Source organism: Mastigoproctus giganteus, chromosome 1 (genome assembly GCF_048544385.1).
Source record: "Mastigoproctus giganteus isolate SK-2022 chromosome 1, ASM4854438v1, whole genome shotgun sequence".
NCBI lineage: Eukaryota > Metazoa > Arthropoda > Arachnida > Uropygi > Thelyphonidae > Mastigoproctus > Mastigoproctus giganteus.
The window spans coordinates 157,989,859-158,005,730 of record NC_143575.1 but is presented as its reverse complement, the minus strand read 5'-3'; the positions used below and the strand labels follow the sequence as shown (position 1 = coordinate 158,005,730).

General features: G+C 35.3%; 1 protein-coding gene across 2 annotated transcripts in view; it reads left to right on the top strand.

Moving 5' to 3' along the window:
* LOC150091211 (hemocytin-like) overlaps positions 1 to 15,872 on the top strand; it is a 1,750,539-nt gene that overhangs the window by 1,322,766 nt on the left and 411,901 nt on the right. For both annotated transcript variants that reach the window (XM_090374755.1, XM_090374750.1), the window contains one exon: positions 11,067 to 11,329. In XM_090374755.1, the coding sequence (XP_090230881.1) occupies positions 11,067 to 11,329 (263 nt within the window). The remainder of the gene's footprint in view (positions 1 to 11,066; positions 11,330 to 15,872) is intronic.

Here is a 15,872-nt window from a genome sequence, read left to right as displayed (position 1 = left end):
GGAACATCCTCCAATAACTCTGGAAGTGTTTGCTCTAGAAAATGCAGAGTCGTCCATCTAAACGTGCAGGCAACATGTATGGTCCAACTAAAATGTTTCCCACAATGCCAGCCTATACATTGATGCTAAACCTGTGTTGGTAGCCATGTTCAACCATTGCATGGGGATTAGTCTCTGCCCACACATGACTGTTGCGGCTGTTGAACAATCCCTCTTGGGTGAAACATGCCTCATCAGTGTAAAGCACATTATTGGAAAAATCAGGCTGCAAGTTTTCCTGCAAAAATCAATGGGAGAACTCGACATGGTGGACAAAGTCAGCAAGTTCTAGTGCATGCACTTTCTGGCATTGGAAAGGATGTAGTCTGGCTTCGTGCACCACACCAAACAAAGCTGCACACCCAATCGGCGTGCAATGGCACTTGTGCTGGTAGAAGGAGTATTAGCGAAGATCTGCAAAACCTGTTCCTCAAACCAGGGAGTCCTAGCAGTGTGTCGACGTCCAGTATCATGCATATTCATACTAAAAGAGCCACTATCGCGCAATCTTTGGTGTATTGCAGCAAATGTTGTGTGGTGAGGCAATTTTCTGCCTAGGAAGCATTCTTAATAAATATTGCGAGCCTCTCTTCCGTTTCCATGTCTTTACCCGTACTGAACATAAAATGACATTACGCGTTTATGCTATTAGCGGTAGATATTCACCACTGCGAGGACCTCTCAACGCATGCATACACTGATGTTGAGGGTAGTCATAAGTTCGAGCACTGTGTTATGGATTGTTTTTTCTATTTTGTGTGCAACAGCAAATGATTTGTATGCATTAAATGACATTAAATTACTGAATGTGTTGTTCGATTTTTACAACCCTTTAATAGCTTCTACTGCTATAACGACTCATTTACTACCTATGTTTACTCGACAAAAAGATTTAATTTGGTACCCTCTATCACCTGTTCAAGTTTGTCGGTAGAGTTTCTCTGCACTATATATATATAATTTGTATTAATATTAAATATTGTATTAATATAAAAACCCATTTATATATACACTGAGTGATCACTGAATTATGACTACCCCTATGAAAACTGAACGTGACCTGTTGGCCACATGAAGTATGAGAGTGCGGAGTTAGTCGACCTACATAGCATAGATAAGGTGTCAGTGGTTCAATAGGTAATAAAATTCCAAGCGTGATGGGTAAAAGGAAGGATTTATTGGACTTTGATAAAGGACAGATTGTGGGTGCTCGACGAGCTGGTGCCTCGATTTCCCAAATGGCTGAACTGGTGGGGGTGTTCGAGAGCCACTGTAGTTAAAGAGTACCAGGACTGGTGTCAAAATGGCAAACAATGACCCAGCAGCAAAACTGCAAAGGTCAGTGAAAGGTTGATGTTAGAGGTGAGCGCCGGGTCCAGGTGCAGCACTGTTGAAGAGTTGACTACCCAATATAGCATGGGCCGACCCGGAACAACTTGGTTATTTTATTTTTTTGTTTGTTATTTGGATTTTAGGAGCATTAGCAACTAAGGCCATATTGCTCCAGGAATATGCGGTGGTCATTCCCTTGACCTTACCGCATCCTCCGTATTTGGTGGTGATGGGCTCGAACCCCGGTCTAATCAAGAAGCATGTGCTATGCACTGCTGCTCCTTCCCACCTGGCTACGGAGGCGCCGGAACAACTTGGCATGACCATGCTTCGCACACTCACATGAAAGGGCTATACCAGCAGGCGACCCCTTACGGCATCCTCTCCTAACCAAAGTTCATCGGTGTAAAAGGCTCACCTGGTGCAAAGAGCATGCATTGGACGTTAGAAGACTGGAAGAAGGTGTGCTGGTCGGATGAGTCACATTATTTACTCCACACCATGGATGGTCGTGTTCAGATTTGGCATCAACAACATGAGGCTCTTGATCCATCATGCATGGTATCAAAAGTGCAGGCCAGTGGAGGCAATTGTATGGTGTCGGGCATGTTTCACTGGCAGAAACTTGGACCCCTAGTGCATGTGAAACAAAGTATCAGTGGTCTCCAGTCTTGTCAACTGCTTGCAGACTGTGTACACTCCACTATGTTACACTTCATCAATATCAATGATATTGATGAAGGTATATCAGGCATAATGTCGAAGTTTGCAGATGATACAAAGGTTGGCAGGGTTGTTAATGACAGTAATGGCAGTGTGCTACTGCAACAGGATCTAGATAATTTGGGCAGATGGGCTAAGAAGTGGCAACTGAAGTTTAACCTTGACAAATGCAAAGTACTATATATGAGTAGAAGTAACCCCAGAGAAACGTACCAACTGTGTGATACTACACTTAAGGTGGTAGAAAATGAAAAAGACCTGGGAGTAATTGTGCAGTCAGATATGAAGTTTTCTGAGCAATGCAGACAGGCTGCCAGGGCAGGTCATGGGGTTTTGTCAATGATATATAGGAATGATCTGATTCAGGTGTATAAGGCCTTGAATGGGTTGAGCACGCCAAATTCTGATGGGATCCTTCCACTTGTTCAGATTATAAACATAAGGGGGCATAAATTCAAATTAAGAAAGGACAGATGTAGAATAGATGTGCGGTTAATTGCTGGAACAAACTTCCATCTGTCATTGCGGAAGTTGATAGGCTGAATAAATTTAAGGAGGAACTGGACAGGCATTTGGAGGGAATGGTGTGTTATTTTTTTTTTTTTTTTGGCTGATGCTGCATAAGCTCATACACTTGCTTTTTTGCATCACATGCCACTACTACTACTACTAGTTTTTCCCGAATGGCAATGGTGTCTTCCAAGATGACAATGGACTGAGCCATCGGACACTTGTTGTGAAGAAATGGTTTGAGGAACACAGTTCTGACTTCCAGCATAGTCAGCATTGAGCATGCTCAATGCTAATGGGATTCTTCCTCTTGCTCAGAATAACCACCTGAGAGGGCATAAATTCAAATTGAGGAAAGGCAGATATAGGATAGACGTGAGGAAATTTGCCTTTAGCCAGCGGGTGGTTGGTTGGTGGAACAGACTTCCATCCCTTGTCGTGGAGGTTGATAGCCTGAAGAAGTTTAAGGCTCAGCTGGACAGGTATTTCGAACGAACAGAGGGGTGAAGTGGAAGTGGTTATTTTTTATTTATTTATTTATTTTTATTATTATTATTTTTTTTTGACTGATGCTGCATAAGCTTGCTTTCTTGCATCAAATGCCTCTACTAATGCTAATGCTAATATTGATTGGCCTCCAAACTCTGCCGATATCAATCCCATAGAGCACTTCTGGACACTATGGAAATGCATATCAGGCATCTGGATACACCAATCACCTCCATACCTTCATTGCTGACTGCCTTACATACAGCTTGGTTGGCCATATTCCCCAAACGCTTCCAGCATCTTGTTATACCAATGCCACATCGGATAGCTGCTGCTGTACTGAGGGCAAAAGGAGGACCTACGAAGTATTAGGTAGGTGGTCATAATTCAGTGATCACTCAGTGTATATATATATATATATATATACATTAATAGTTATATTAGTGATAAAAGGAAAGCAAGAAATAAAGCAAAGCAAGAAAGTTAAAAGACAATAACTAATATTTATGGGTTAATGCAGTTGCAAGCAATCATGCAATACACCCACAATGTCTATAGAATATCATTAGAAAAAGTAAATCAATCCAATAATAAGAATACCATCAAGGACTTAAGAAAACGCAAAAAATAAAAAAAAAAAAAAAATTATTATTATCGCTTTTTACCGACAATCTAGATGACTTCAACTGGGGCCAACCACCCAGAATGAAGGCAAAAAACGACAAGAAGTTCTCTGTTTCTGTGATGATCAATATATGCTAAGTAATTTAAATCTAAATCAAAAATAAACCAGTATAGGCCGAACATAAATCGAATATAAATAAATCGAATGAAGATAATTAATTAAGAAAAATTTTGAAATATTAGAATCAAAGGTAAGAAATATAAGTAAAATATAAATGTAAGCATATATTAATCATCGTTGACCCGACAGAGAACGTAATTTAAGGATTAAAACAAGATTAAATATATAATACATACTACATTTGACCGTATCTAGGACATAATGTAATAGTCGTCAAAATAATATGTGGTGCCCCCTATGTGATGGATACGGTAAAAATAAATAATTAAATTAAATTAACGCAAAGAGAAACATGCAGATAGTAAGAAGAAAAACTAAAGGAGTAGGAAAAATAGAACCTGAACTCCACAAAGGCGAAAAATAGTGGTATAGATAAGAAATAGTTTCTCCTACGTCCTCGGATTGCCCTAATAATTTCGGAGAAATAAAAATAAAGAGTGTAGGACAGCTTAAAGGCATTACAAGATATAAGTTGTGGCTCGGGTATGGCCGGGATCGCAAACCCGTTCCTATAGTAGGACCCTGAGCTGAATTTGCATGTTATCTCAGCGTGAATTTAAGTAAATTTAAATGAAATTAACTATATGTATTAAAAAAAAAAAAAAAAAAAATGATACACTGTAATTTGCAAGCCGGTGGGTACAAGTTTTCTACGCCGTAAGACACCAAGAATGCAAAGTCTTTTATATATATATACATATGCCTGTTGTCTTCACATGTCTGTCTGTCCACAACTGGGAGCCAAGTTGTTAACTGAGCTCTCTGTGGGATGGACTTTTCATGAAATTTTATTTTTAGGCCTTTTAAAAATATTTGTTGAGTCATTCCAAATTTCATTAAAATTGGACAGATAGAAATCTAGGTGGGCATCATTTCTTTTTTCCATACAACTGGTATGTAAAAAAGAAATTTGTAAATTAAATGTGGTTTTATTGCAGTGTTAGCTTTAGCCAGACCATGCATGCTTTGCATGTGCTGTTACATAAGACATATGAACCTGGTATTGGTTATAAAGAGATACAGAGATGAAAAGACTTAAAAAAAAAGAAGAAGAAGAAGAATATATACACGAGAAGAGTAATAAGTATTATGCAATTTTAATTAAACTGAATGGTTAAGTTTAGAGAATATAAAACTATAGAGTTTTAATAAGTGTTCTCTTAAGTTATAAACTTAGTAATTAAATTTATAGATAACTATTTACTTTTCACTTCTTTTGATCGCAAAAAACGAAAAAAAATTATTTAATTTAAGAAAAACTTTAACACATCTTAAATGCAATGCACTGCATACATTAACTAACTTGTCTTTAAACAAATTTATCTGAGATGGAAAAACTGCTCTGCCAACCTGAGAAGAGAGCAATTTATATGCTTTTTTTATGATAACTGTAAATTGGAAATGTTACTGGGACCTATTAGTACTCCAAATACTATGTATGGTACTATGAAAACAAAGCATCTACATTGATGTCCGTTCTCTTCTCATGGCTGTTCTTCATTTAATTAAATTTATTTAAAGACAAGTTACTTAATGTATGCAGTATTTCAGGTGCATTAAATTTTAAGGTGACGGGAGACTTTGGATAAAGAAGAAATAACGAGAAAATTTTTACCAGATGCAGGAAAGAATATAAGTTGCAATTGGATTCAAACAGACTTGTACAGTTTTTTCTCATGACAGGTCATGGATTTTTCTTTGAAAGGTTGAAAGAGTTTGGAGCAGCTCGGAGAATAAGATGTGTTTGTGAAGAGGTGGGAACATGGGAGCATGTTTTATATGATTGTGAAGAGTATGTGGACTTAAGGATTCAGTTGAAATGTTGTGCTCCAAGTATGAATAACAATATGAGTAAAGATTCGGAGGTACAAATAATTAAAACAAAAGAGAATTTCATAGTTTTAATTAATTTGAGAAAGAATTTTTTAAAAGAAGAAGAGTTTGTTCGTTTTGTAAGATATTGAACCTCACTTTGTGTTTTGTATGACATTCTAAATTGTAGCATAATATCTGTGTATGAAACAGTACTATAATTTGGTAGGGTTGCTAAACATTGGCAGGGACCACCTGATTAAATAAATAAATAAAAATTACTATATATGGGTCAAAGGTTGAGACATCAGAAGGTACTTATTGATATTTCATTTGAATTTTTGTAGATTATAATTCCCAGGAAATATATTAGAAAGAAGGAAAGCTATTCCAAAGAACAAAATAAGGGATAAATGAAAAAGAAGGAAAAAAGTACAGTGGTTTTATACGTTTGGTGCTTAACTATGATTGGATATAAACTAAATGAAGCCCTTGTTAAAACTAATTTATAAGAAATAGATGGTATGATAGATATTAATTCAGAAGAACAATGCTGGTGTTGTGGAAATATCTGTAGAAAAGACATTCAGCAGAAACTGGATATATTTGTGATCAGGGGCGGCTTATTGGTAGGCACTGTGGAACTGCAGCACCCCCAGCTTTTTAAATCTAAATATACAGTCAACGGAGTTATATGAAATTTTTTGAAGAGCAATCCAATGCAGTGAATATTTTTATTAACACCCACATATAGTATACTCATCCTCTATTTCCAATAATCATTTCAATAATAAATGAATAAAAACACAAAATCGTTTTCAACTTAGAAGTTTAACCGTAGGGGGAACTGTGCACTGCACAGTTCCACATTTTGGCCCTAGTGGTTGAGTCAATGCCTAGTTGGCTGGTTGCCAATACACTTTTTTTAGAGGTGATAAAATGAGTCAAAAGAATTGTGGAGCAAGCAATGCCAATTTGAACAGTGCACCAAACTTGAATGAAAAAGTTATTAATCTATTTTAAACAAATAAAAACCTAAGAATGGATTTTATTTTTAAATAAAATTACAAGATTACCAAGTCTGTTAATGGTAAGTGCCCAGTTAATGTTTTGTAGTATTTTTAACTTGCTTATTGTTATTACCATCTATGTCTACATCTTATAACCAAGGCAATTTAAGTAACTTTAAGAAGCAGCACCCATCAGAGTCAGGAGCTGCTACTTTGTAGAGTGAGTTTCTAAGTTAGGGATACTAAATAACCTTACTGTTCTCTTTTGGATAGAGTCTAGGAGTTTAGCAAAGGTTCTGGGACCACCATTCGAGATGTGGGAAAAATATTCTAGAGTAACATAAATATTTGATATGTAGAACTAGCAGCTGTTTAAAAGAAAATTAATACTAAGTTTCATTCTATGCAAAGAAAGCTTTGTCAATAAAAGTCAAAAGGGTTTTTCCTCTAAAGAAACCTTGATGAAAAATATTCTACATTCTTTATCTAAAAGATATATCTTGACTAAATGCCTTAGAGTACGAAGGAGTTTATTTATGCATGGGTAATGCACATACACCTTGTTTCTACTACCAAGCTAGTTTTAAAATGATGCATTAAAACTACCTTGGTAGTAGAAATTAACTCCTTCATACATTCTTTATGATCGTAATGTAAACTGATTTAATAAATTTAATATTAATATCTACATAATATAACCATACATTTTGGAAGACTGTGACTTCTTTAAAAAAAAAAAAAAAACTTTAACATTCTCAGAAGTACAGTCAAGAAAGCTTTCTTCTATTGTCAACTTTAATAAACAGAGTGCTTCTCTAAATTAAGTAATGAAAATTTACTGTTCGGTCTTTGGGGACAAGTTACTTCATTTAGAGAAGACCATTATAACAACCATACATTAGAGAAAATTATAACAGCTATACATTATAATTAAAATTATAATGTATAGCTGTTACATATTCATCCTAGAATCTAGGATGAAAATGTAATGGCTGTTTATGATATGCCAGAGAAACACTGTTAATGTTTTATTAAGTTTTTTTTTTAACCCACCAAAGGATGAGGTACAGTTCTCTGAAATGTACGGCAATTTATGTACATGTTAAATTTATTAAAATAATTAAATTATGATCATGAATTTACAGTTTAGTGTTTTTCATCAAATTGTTGTTTCTTGTTAGTCATCATATTCTTCAGCTCTTGCATTTCATACAAACCTTTGTAACTTCAGTAATAGTTGAGAAATTAAAAAGATAAAAAGCAGTTTCCATTACATATAGTTTGTGGCCAAATAAAAAACTTACCACCAAATCGAAAAATTGGAAGCCAATTTGGTGGATGTTAAGACAGAAGCTTGCTTAGAAGGCCTATATGCCAAGGTGACTGAAAACCTTAGAAATGTCAAGGGTCCAACGGCTTGAGTTTCTCCAAATTTTTCTGTGTATCTTTTCCATAGATGAATAAAATAAGATATCACTAGTGGATTTTATGAGAGAGCAAGGAACGAATAACAGATTTATCTTTAGCTGAAGATAAAATTGAACCATCAGATTGTAACAGAGGAGGAGAAGGAGAAAATAAGGATGTACAGAATTGTGGCCAGTTGCTGAAGTAAGAGATAATATTAAACAATGTAATCTTGACTCTACCCATTGTTTAATAGACCCATTTGGACCATAGAAGGAAGTATGAAAGGAGAGAAGTGGAGCCAGTGCAATGCCAGGTTTTAATATTTTGGGGCCCAGTGCACATAAATATTAAAAGTTAAAAAATTTTACTCCTTACAGTGAGTGTATTACCAAGGGCAATTCCCCCCTCCCCACCATCTTGGGATCCCCCCCCTTAAAGCAACTGTGCTTCCCCATTGCTCCAAGGGCCTTTGGCCATTGGCTTGGGAAAGAGACTAGGAGGCTTGACTACCATTTGTTGTACAAGAGGTAAGTTTGTGCTCTTGAATTTTTCAGAATTAAGTATGGGTTTATAATTTTTTTATTTTTTTATTTACAGTTGTGGCTTTGTTGCAAGCAAAAAAATAAAGCTCAATTGTGGTATGTTTTATTCCTATCATGGCTTTTGCACATTTCTTAAAAATAATTTAGATCAGGGCTGTTGATATTTTTCAGTACTGTGATGCAAATAGAAAATGTAAGCTCTTTCCATTACATGAAATGTCCCACCATTCATTTCCATTGCTATACATTTTGCTGTTTGAAAATTTACACCTGAATGCAAGTGCTTCCATGTCCCAGTTTGCCAAAATGAACGATATCATCTTAAAGTAGGCCTGGTGTAGGTAAAGGGTGAGAGTTTAGGTTGGAATGGAGAATAAAGTTTAGAAAGTTCATTCATCCTCAAGTCACTCAATTTTGTTATGGTAAGTGATCTCTTTGCTAATTATTTGTTGCTATTTTTACCATTGAACTGTTATCAAAACAGGTATGCCCTATGAATTTTGTCATAAAATGTGATTATGTAATCAATTTCCATAAGTTTTAAGTTTAATATAATCTGTAATGTGTATATATTGAATTGTTTGTAAATTTTCTTACATGTTTACTGCTTATCACTGGGCTAACAGTCAATTACACAGTCAACCCCTGGCTAAACAGTCAACCCCTGGCTAACAGTCAACCCCTGGCTTGTAGCCGTGAAGGGAGTTGTATACAGCAATGTGCTTTCTGTATATAATAAAGAATTCTTCTTCTTCTACTGAAAAAAAAAAAAAAAAAAAAAATTAGTCCAGTGATGGTCTGCAATTATATGTGGACTCTCACTGTCTGAAGTCCTCTGTTGACTGAGTCTGCAATTATATGTGGACTCAGTCAACAGAGGATTTCATCCCTACTAGAATAGCATTACTGGCATGACTGTACAAGTATTAGGATTTGTAGACAATAATTTGGATAATGGGAGTGACAAATATTGTACCTGAGTACAGTATTTGTCACTCAGCCACCTATGTATAATTTTCCCACAGTTTTGGTTCCAGATTTGATTATTTTTCTAGCTGCAGGACTGTTTATCAAAAGTCAGGAAGTAATATTTTTTGATAAGAAGACAATGATATTATTTTTTTATCTAAGAACATTTTTTTATCTAGTAACTAGGAATAGGAGTAGGAGCATGTATGCATTGCATGTATACCAATGCTAGAAGTATAGTAAATAAATTTGATGAAGTCGAAATGTTGGTCAAGACATCAAAGGTGGATATTGTTGGGATAGCAGAGACATGGTGCCACACAGATATAAGGAATGGTGAACTGGAATTTGGGGAGTACAATGTGTACAGAAAGGATAGACAGGATAGAAAGGGAGGAGGTGTTATGCTGTTAATTAAGAAAAACATAAAATCAAAAGAAATGCATCCAGTTGATATAGATGAACAGTGCACTGTTGAGTCAGTTTGGTGTGACATAAGCACTGTGAAAGCAAAAATAAGAGTAGGAGTGTGTTATAGGCCTAATGACTCGAATGAGTGCAATGAACAATTGGACAGAGAAATAGAGTGGGCTAGTAAATTGGAATGTCTTATAATGGGGGATTTTAACTTTCCAGATATTGACTGGAACTTGTGGGTTTGGCACTCACACACTAGTCAGACATTTGTGGATTTATTGGATGATTTTTTTCTGCAGCAGCATGTTCGAGAGGCAACCAGAGAAAGTAATACTCTTGATCTGGTTATCAGCAGTGATCATTCGTGTATTAAGAATTTGCAGATAAAGGAAACACTAGGTGGCAGTGATCACAGTATACTGATGTGGGATTTACTTAAAGATTTAATTATCATCAGGAGTAAAGGAAAGGGTTTTTGCTTCTGTAAAGGTGAGTACAGTGGTCTCCGACAGTTTTTAAATTCTGTACCATGGGATAAAATGACGATGTTACCAACAGTAAATTCTAAGTGGGAAGCATTCAAGGAATTAATCGTGGATGCTACTAAAAGTTTCATACCTATTAAGAAATATTGTTCAAGGTTTTGGCCTAAATGGTTATCTAATGAACTAATGAGACTCATAATGAGTTCTTGAAAAAGTAATAATACTTCAAGAAATGCAACAGCAAGCCTTCTCATGTAAATTTCTTTGCCGCATCCACTGTAGGGCTGTGGTCTAAGGTCTATAAATAATGATGATAATCATAAAATCTAAACAACAGTTTGACATCTAATACAGCAAAGTACAGATTGATAATAACCTGTGTTTAAAAGCACAATTTATTTAAGAAAAAAAAAAACAGAAACTGTTGTATTATTTTAAAAACTATATTAAACTATATATTTGAAAAAGTTTCATGTTACAAATGATTATAGAATATTCCATACATTTTCATTATTTTCTTTAGTTCACAAGCAATGCATGCCATCTAGCCAACAACAATGTCATAGATATCTTTTAATACGAGTTGATGAATATACTATAAAAATTGGACCTGCACCAGATGAAGTAGAATTTAATAAATACAAAGTACCAACAAGAAATTTCTGGCTTCTTTCCCTTCGATTTCCAATATTTAGGTTTAAACATGCAGGGCATCGTCTGATCTTCAGTTCAGTTAACTATTCTTTTGATGTGGTATGGGATGTGCACCAAAATATCAGAGTTAAGGTTAGTTTTTTTATTTAATTTAATTAACTGATCAACTGTTCGCAGCATGATTCACTAATACATAGTTAACCTTCCAGTAAAGTTTGCTGCATGTAGTAATGTGCAAAAATTCAGAATATTGAGTTACTTTCATGTTAATGCCGTAGAAAAATATATGAAATATGAAGTGACTAAATAATTATTATATATAATAATTAAATACAGTTAATGATTCTATTTAGTGGTCATGCAAGATTAAACTAAAGTCCACTCAAACACATGGTCAAAAAAAATAAAACGGCAAGTCATGTGATTAGTGTATTTGTTTACGTTCACCATTTTGAAAGTGAATTCTGTTCAGATATCACTGATTATACCACTGTTTTACATTTATTTTAAATTGAAAACCCCTCACTATGGCTCCTAAAGTTAATAAACCTCATACAGAGAAGAAAAGAACAATATTAAAGCTTAGTGACAAACTTGATATAATAAAGAAAATAGAATGAGGCATAAGTAGGAGTGTATTAATGGCCAATTATAACATTGTGTGATATTAAACATTCAAAGCACAAATGTTTAGAATTTACTACATGTTCATAACCTAACAATAAGATAACTGATAGAAAACGTTTACACAAGCGAAAATTAAAAAAGTTAGATAAAGTGCTGCATGAGTGGTTTTTATTAAAACGATCGGATGGTATGACTATATCAGGGTCAATGATTATTGCTAAAGCAAAAGATTTTAAAGAAAAAATGGGCATTGATACAACTATTGCTTTTATGGATGAATGGTTAAATAAATTTAAGATAAGACACGGAATTAGACATTGCTGGAGAAAAACAGTCTGCTGACACAAAGGTGGCTAAAGAATACAGTGTGACATTTGAGAAACTTGTTAATGACAATAATCTTACAGCTAACCAAATATACAATGCTGATGAAACCAGTCTCTCCTGGAAATGTTTGCCACAAAAAACATTGCCGAGTTGCAAACAAAAAAAGTGAAAGTGGTTTTAAGCAAAATAAAGAAAGAGTGACAGTTCTTATGTGTGCAAATACATCAGGCCAACACAGAATTAAGCCTTTAACAAATGGTAAATACCATCATCCATGACACTTGAATCTTAAATGAAGGGAATTATGCATTTGCCAGTGACTTATAAGGCCGAAAAAAATGCTTGGATGGATAAGGAAATTTTTCAAGGTTGGCTCATTCATGAATTCGTCCCAGCAGTTCGAAAGAATTTACATGATATGGGAAAGAGTCCAAATTACTATTATTATTAGCCATATGGTGCAAGGAACCTGAAGCTTATGCCACACCAGCCAAAAAAAGTTTCTGGTTTACCCCGAGAGAGGGGGGGGGAGAGAGAGAGAGAGAGAGAGAGAGAGAGAGAGAGAGAGAGAGAGAGAGAGAGAGAGAGAAGGGAAGGAATCACCAAGAAAGAGAAGAATGATGATGTCCAGCTCAGGACCCAGGCACGCCTTGTTTTGTGACAGGGTGTGCTAAGCCCATACTCACCAAATGTGAGCTCCTGTGGTTAATTCTAAATGTGTCTTACTTCTTGAAAACTATAAGGCCCATCCTCACGAATCAAATTAGTTTCTGACTGTAGAAATATTTTTTCCTGTTATTTACCATCCAATGCCACTTCTCTCATTCAGCCCATGGATTTATCCAAAATCCAGGAGTTATCCAAAATTTTAAATGCCATTACCGAAGAAATTTTATGAAACAAATGATTAGCAAGGATATCTCCATTTTCAACTTTCAACAGAGCTTCACAATTAAAGATGCAATATATTCTATAGCAATTGCTTGGAATACTGTGAAACCATTGCTCTTGTGAGCATGTGCACGTCTGCCGATTTACCATCCGATGACGATGTTGATGGTTTTAATGTAAGGTCAAGGCAAAGCAGTATTGAAGAAAAATTCAAATAGTTCAATCCACCATAACAGAAAATCCTTTACATAGCCTTGAAGTTAGATATTGATGCATGGCTCACTGTTGATATTGAGACTGAATTATCACAATCATTCTCAGATCAAGAAATTATTGATAGTGTTGTTTCTCCTGAGAAACTAGATGATGCACTTTGTTCAGATGTAGAAGAAGAGGACATTGACAAAACTGAAAAGATAACTTTGGCTGTTGCATTATCAAGCGTGGAAAATATTCTTCATTTTTTTTTAACAAAAGCCGAGTTTTACTATGCAAGAAGTAATACAAGCGCATGTGCTGCAAAACACCATGAAAACAAAACAAAAAAAAAAAGGCATCAGTGAAACAAAGTGATATAAGAAATTTTTTGAAAAAAAGCAGTTACTATTCCTAAAGAAAACTATCAAGAAAATGTACCCTGTACTACAGATGAAGCATTAGAAGAAAAAGCATACTCTACATCTAAAGCAGACATATTCAAAGGGGATCAGCTAGGATAGAAAATTTTTTCTTTTTTTATGTTTATATACTAAAATACGTTTATGTTTATAAACTAAATCATGTTTATGTTTTTTTATGTTTACATATTACAGGTTGTTTATGTTTTTTTATGTTTACATATTACAGGATGTTTATGTTTTTTATGTGCAGTTAATAAAATTGCATTCTTAGTCTCGCAATTTCTTACTTAGACTCATTATTTCTGCATTAAATATATTAAAAACAAAAAACTTTCTAAATAATGCAAAAATCGAAATAACGGCACCTTTGATCCCCAAAGGTGCTGTTATTCTGAAAGGTTACTGTAATGGGATAATCACTTTAGCATTAGCATTAGTAGAGGCACATGATGCAAGAAAGAAGCTTATACAGGATCAGCCAAAAAAAAAAAAAAATCCTTCCCTTTTCACTGATCCATTCATTCCAAATGTTTGTCTAGTTCTGCCTTGAATTTATTTAAGCTATCAAATTCCACAACAACAAATAGAAGTTGGTTCCAGCAATCAGCTACCCTCTGGCTAAAGGCAAACTTACACACATCTATTCTACAAGTCTTTCCTCGATTTGAATCTATGCCCCTTCAGGTTTGTAAAATGAGCAAGAGGAAGAATCCCATCAGCATTGAGCCTGCTCAATCCATATCCTCCTTCTTTGCTCTCTTTGCCAGCGATTTCTCATAATCTGCCTTTGCCAGCCTAACCTTTTCTGTGGCACTATTACAGATCAATTTGTAGATGTTCTAGGCTTCAGTACTCTTTATTGCTTTGTAACTTTTCTATGCCATCTTTTTCTGTTCAAGTAATCTGACAACTTCATTATTCATCCAACTTGGAATCCTCCTCATGGAGTAATTTTTTAATGGTATACTAGGGAGCTTCACCCCCTGCTTGCTTTGCTTTGCTTTGCTTGCCCATCCCCCTTCACACTTTTCTATATAAATTATAGAGGTATACGGAGTAAGTCAAATCTTTTCTACGAAAAAGGCACACCTGTCGAAACACATTGGTCGATATCTAATCGGGAAATGACCTCTGTAATTTACCTGTGCATTTGTAGTGCGTGCCATTTTCAAGGTCAAATAAATATCATGGTAAAATTCCAGAACAGTGTACACTCTCCAACATGGTGGCAAGCAAAACAGCAGGAAAGCAGTGGTTGACAAGTTGTGACTCCCATATTTCAACAAATGAACAGGAACAAAGCAGTGATTGGCAGATGCAGTTGCTTTCCCTGCCCACTGTCCTCCTAGGTTGATATGCGTAGGGTATTTTTCCCCATATTAGCCACTGTTTTTAAATCGGGAACTCGTTTTCCCATTTTAAAACAGCGGGATGGAGGAATAAATACCCTACCCAAGTTAAGCCCCTCCCTCCCTCCTCCTTGATGACAGAAAACAATCAGAAAAGGGAGGTGCCTTCACCTGTCAATTATCACCATCTTCCTCGCTTTCATCAAAGTACCTGCCGATGTATACTATACTGGACTTCAGCCTATATCACTATGTAATTATTTACCTGCATTTACATAGGTCACTTAGGAAAAGGCCTTTTTCTTCAGGTTCCCATAATACATGAGGAATATTGTTGCATCTGAAATAGCAGGGCTAAAATATTTAACTGAAATATTTACAAACTATACAAATATTTAAAATATTTACAAAATACTCAACTACAGTATTTACAAATATGCAATATTCATTAATATACAAAAAACGTTACAACGGATCATCAAACATTATACAGTGAAGCACGAAGTTGGTGAACGTTAATGGAGGCAATTGTCAATAATTGCATTTGTAGTGACATAATTGCCTTGCCTCTTCTCCCATTGGCTTGAATAAATATCAGTAGGAGGAAAACTTTTTTAATGTATAGATAGATAAGCTGGAAGTTGGTTCACCTTTAAAACATTAATCACATAAGCATTCAAAGCTTATGTGATTAATGTTTTAAAGGCATACCATAATTCAGTTGTATTTGCTCTCTGTGAGATATCTACTCAGTTAATAGAGGCCATGTAGCATCTTAAGCCATCGTAATTTCCTTTCCTGAAATTATAACCCATTCCTTTGCCTTTAACTACTGCTACCTCTCTCTTCATTGTCCACCCT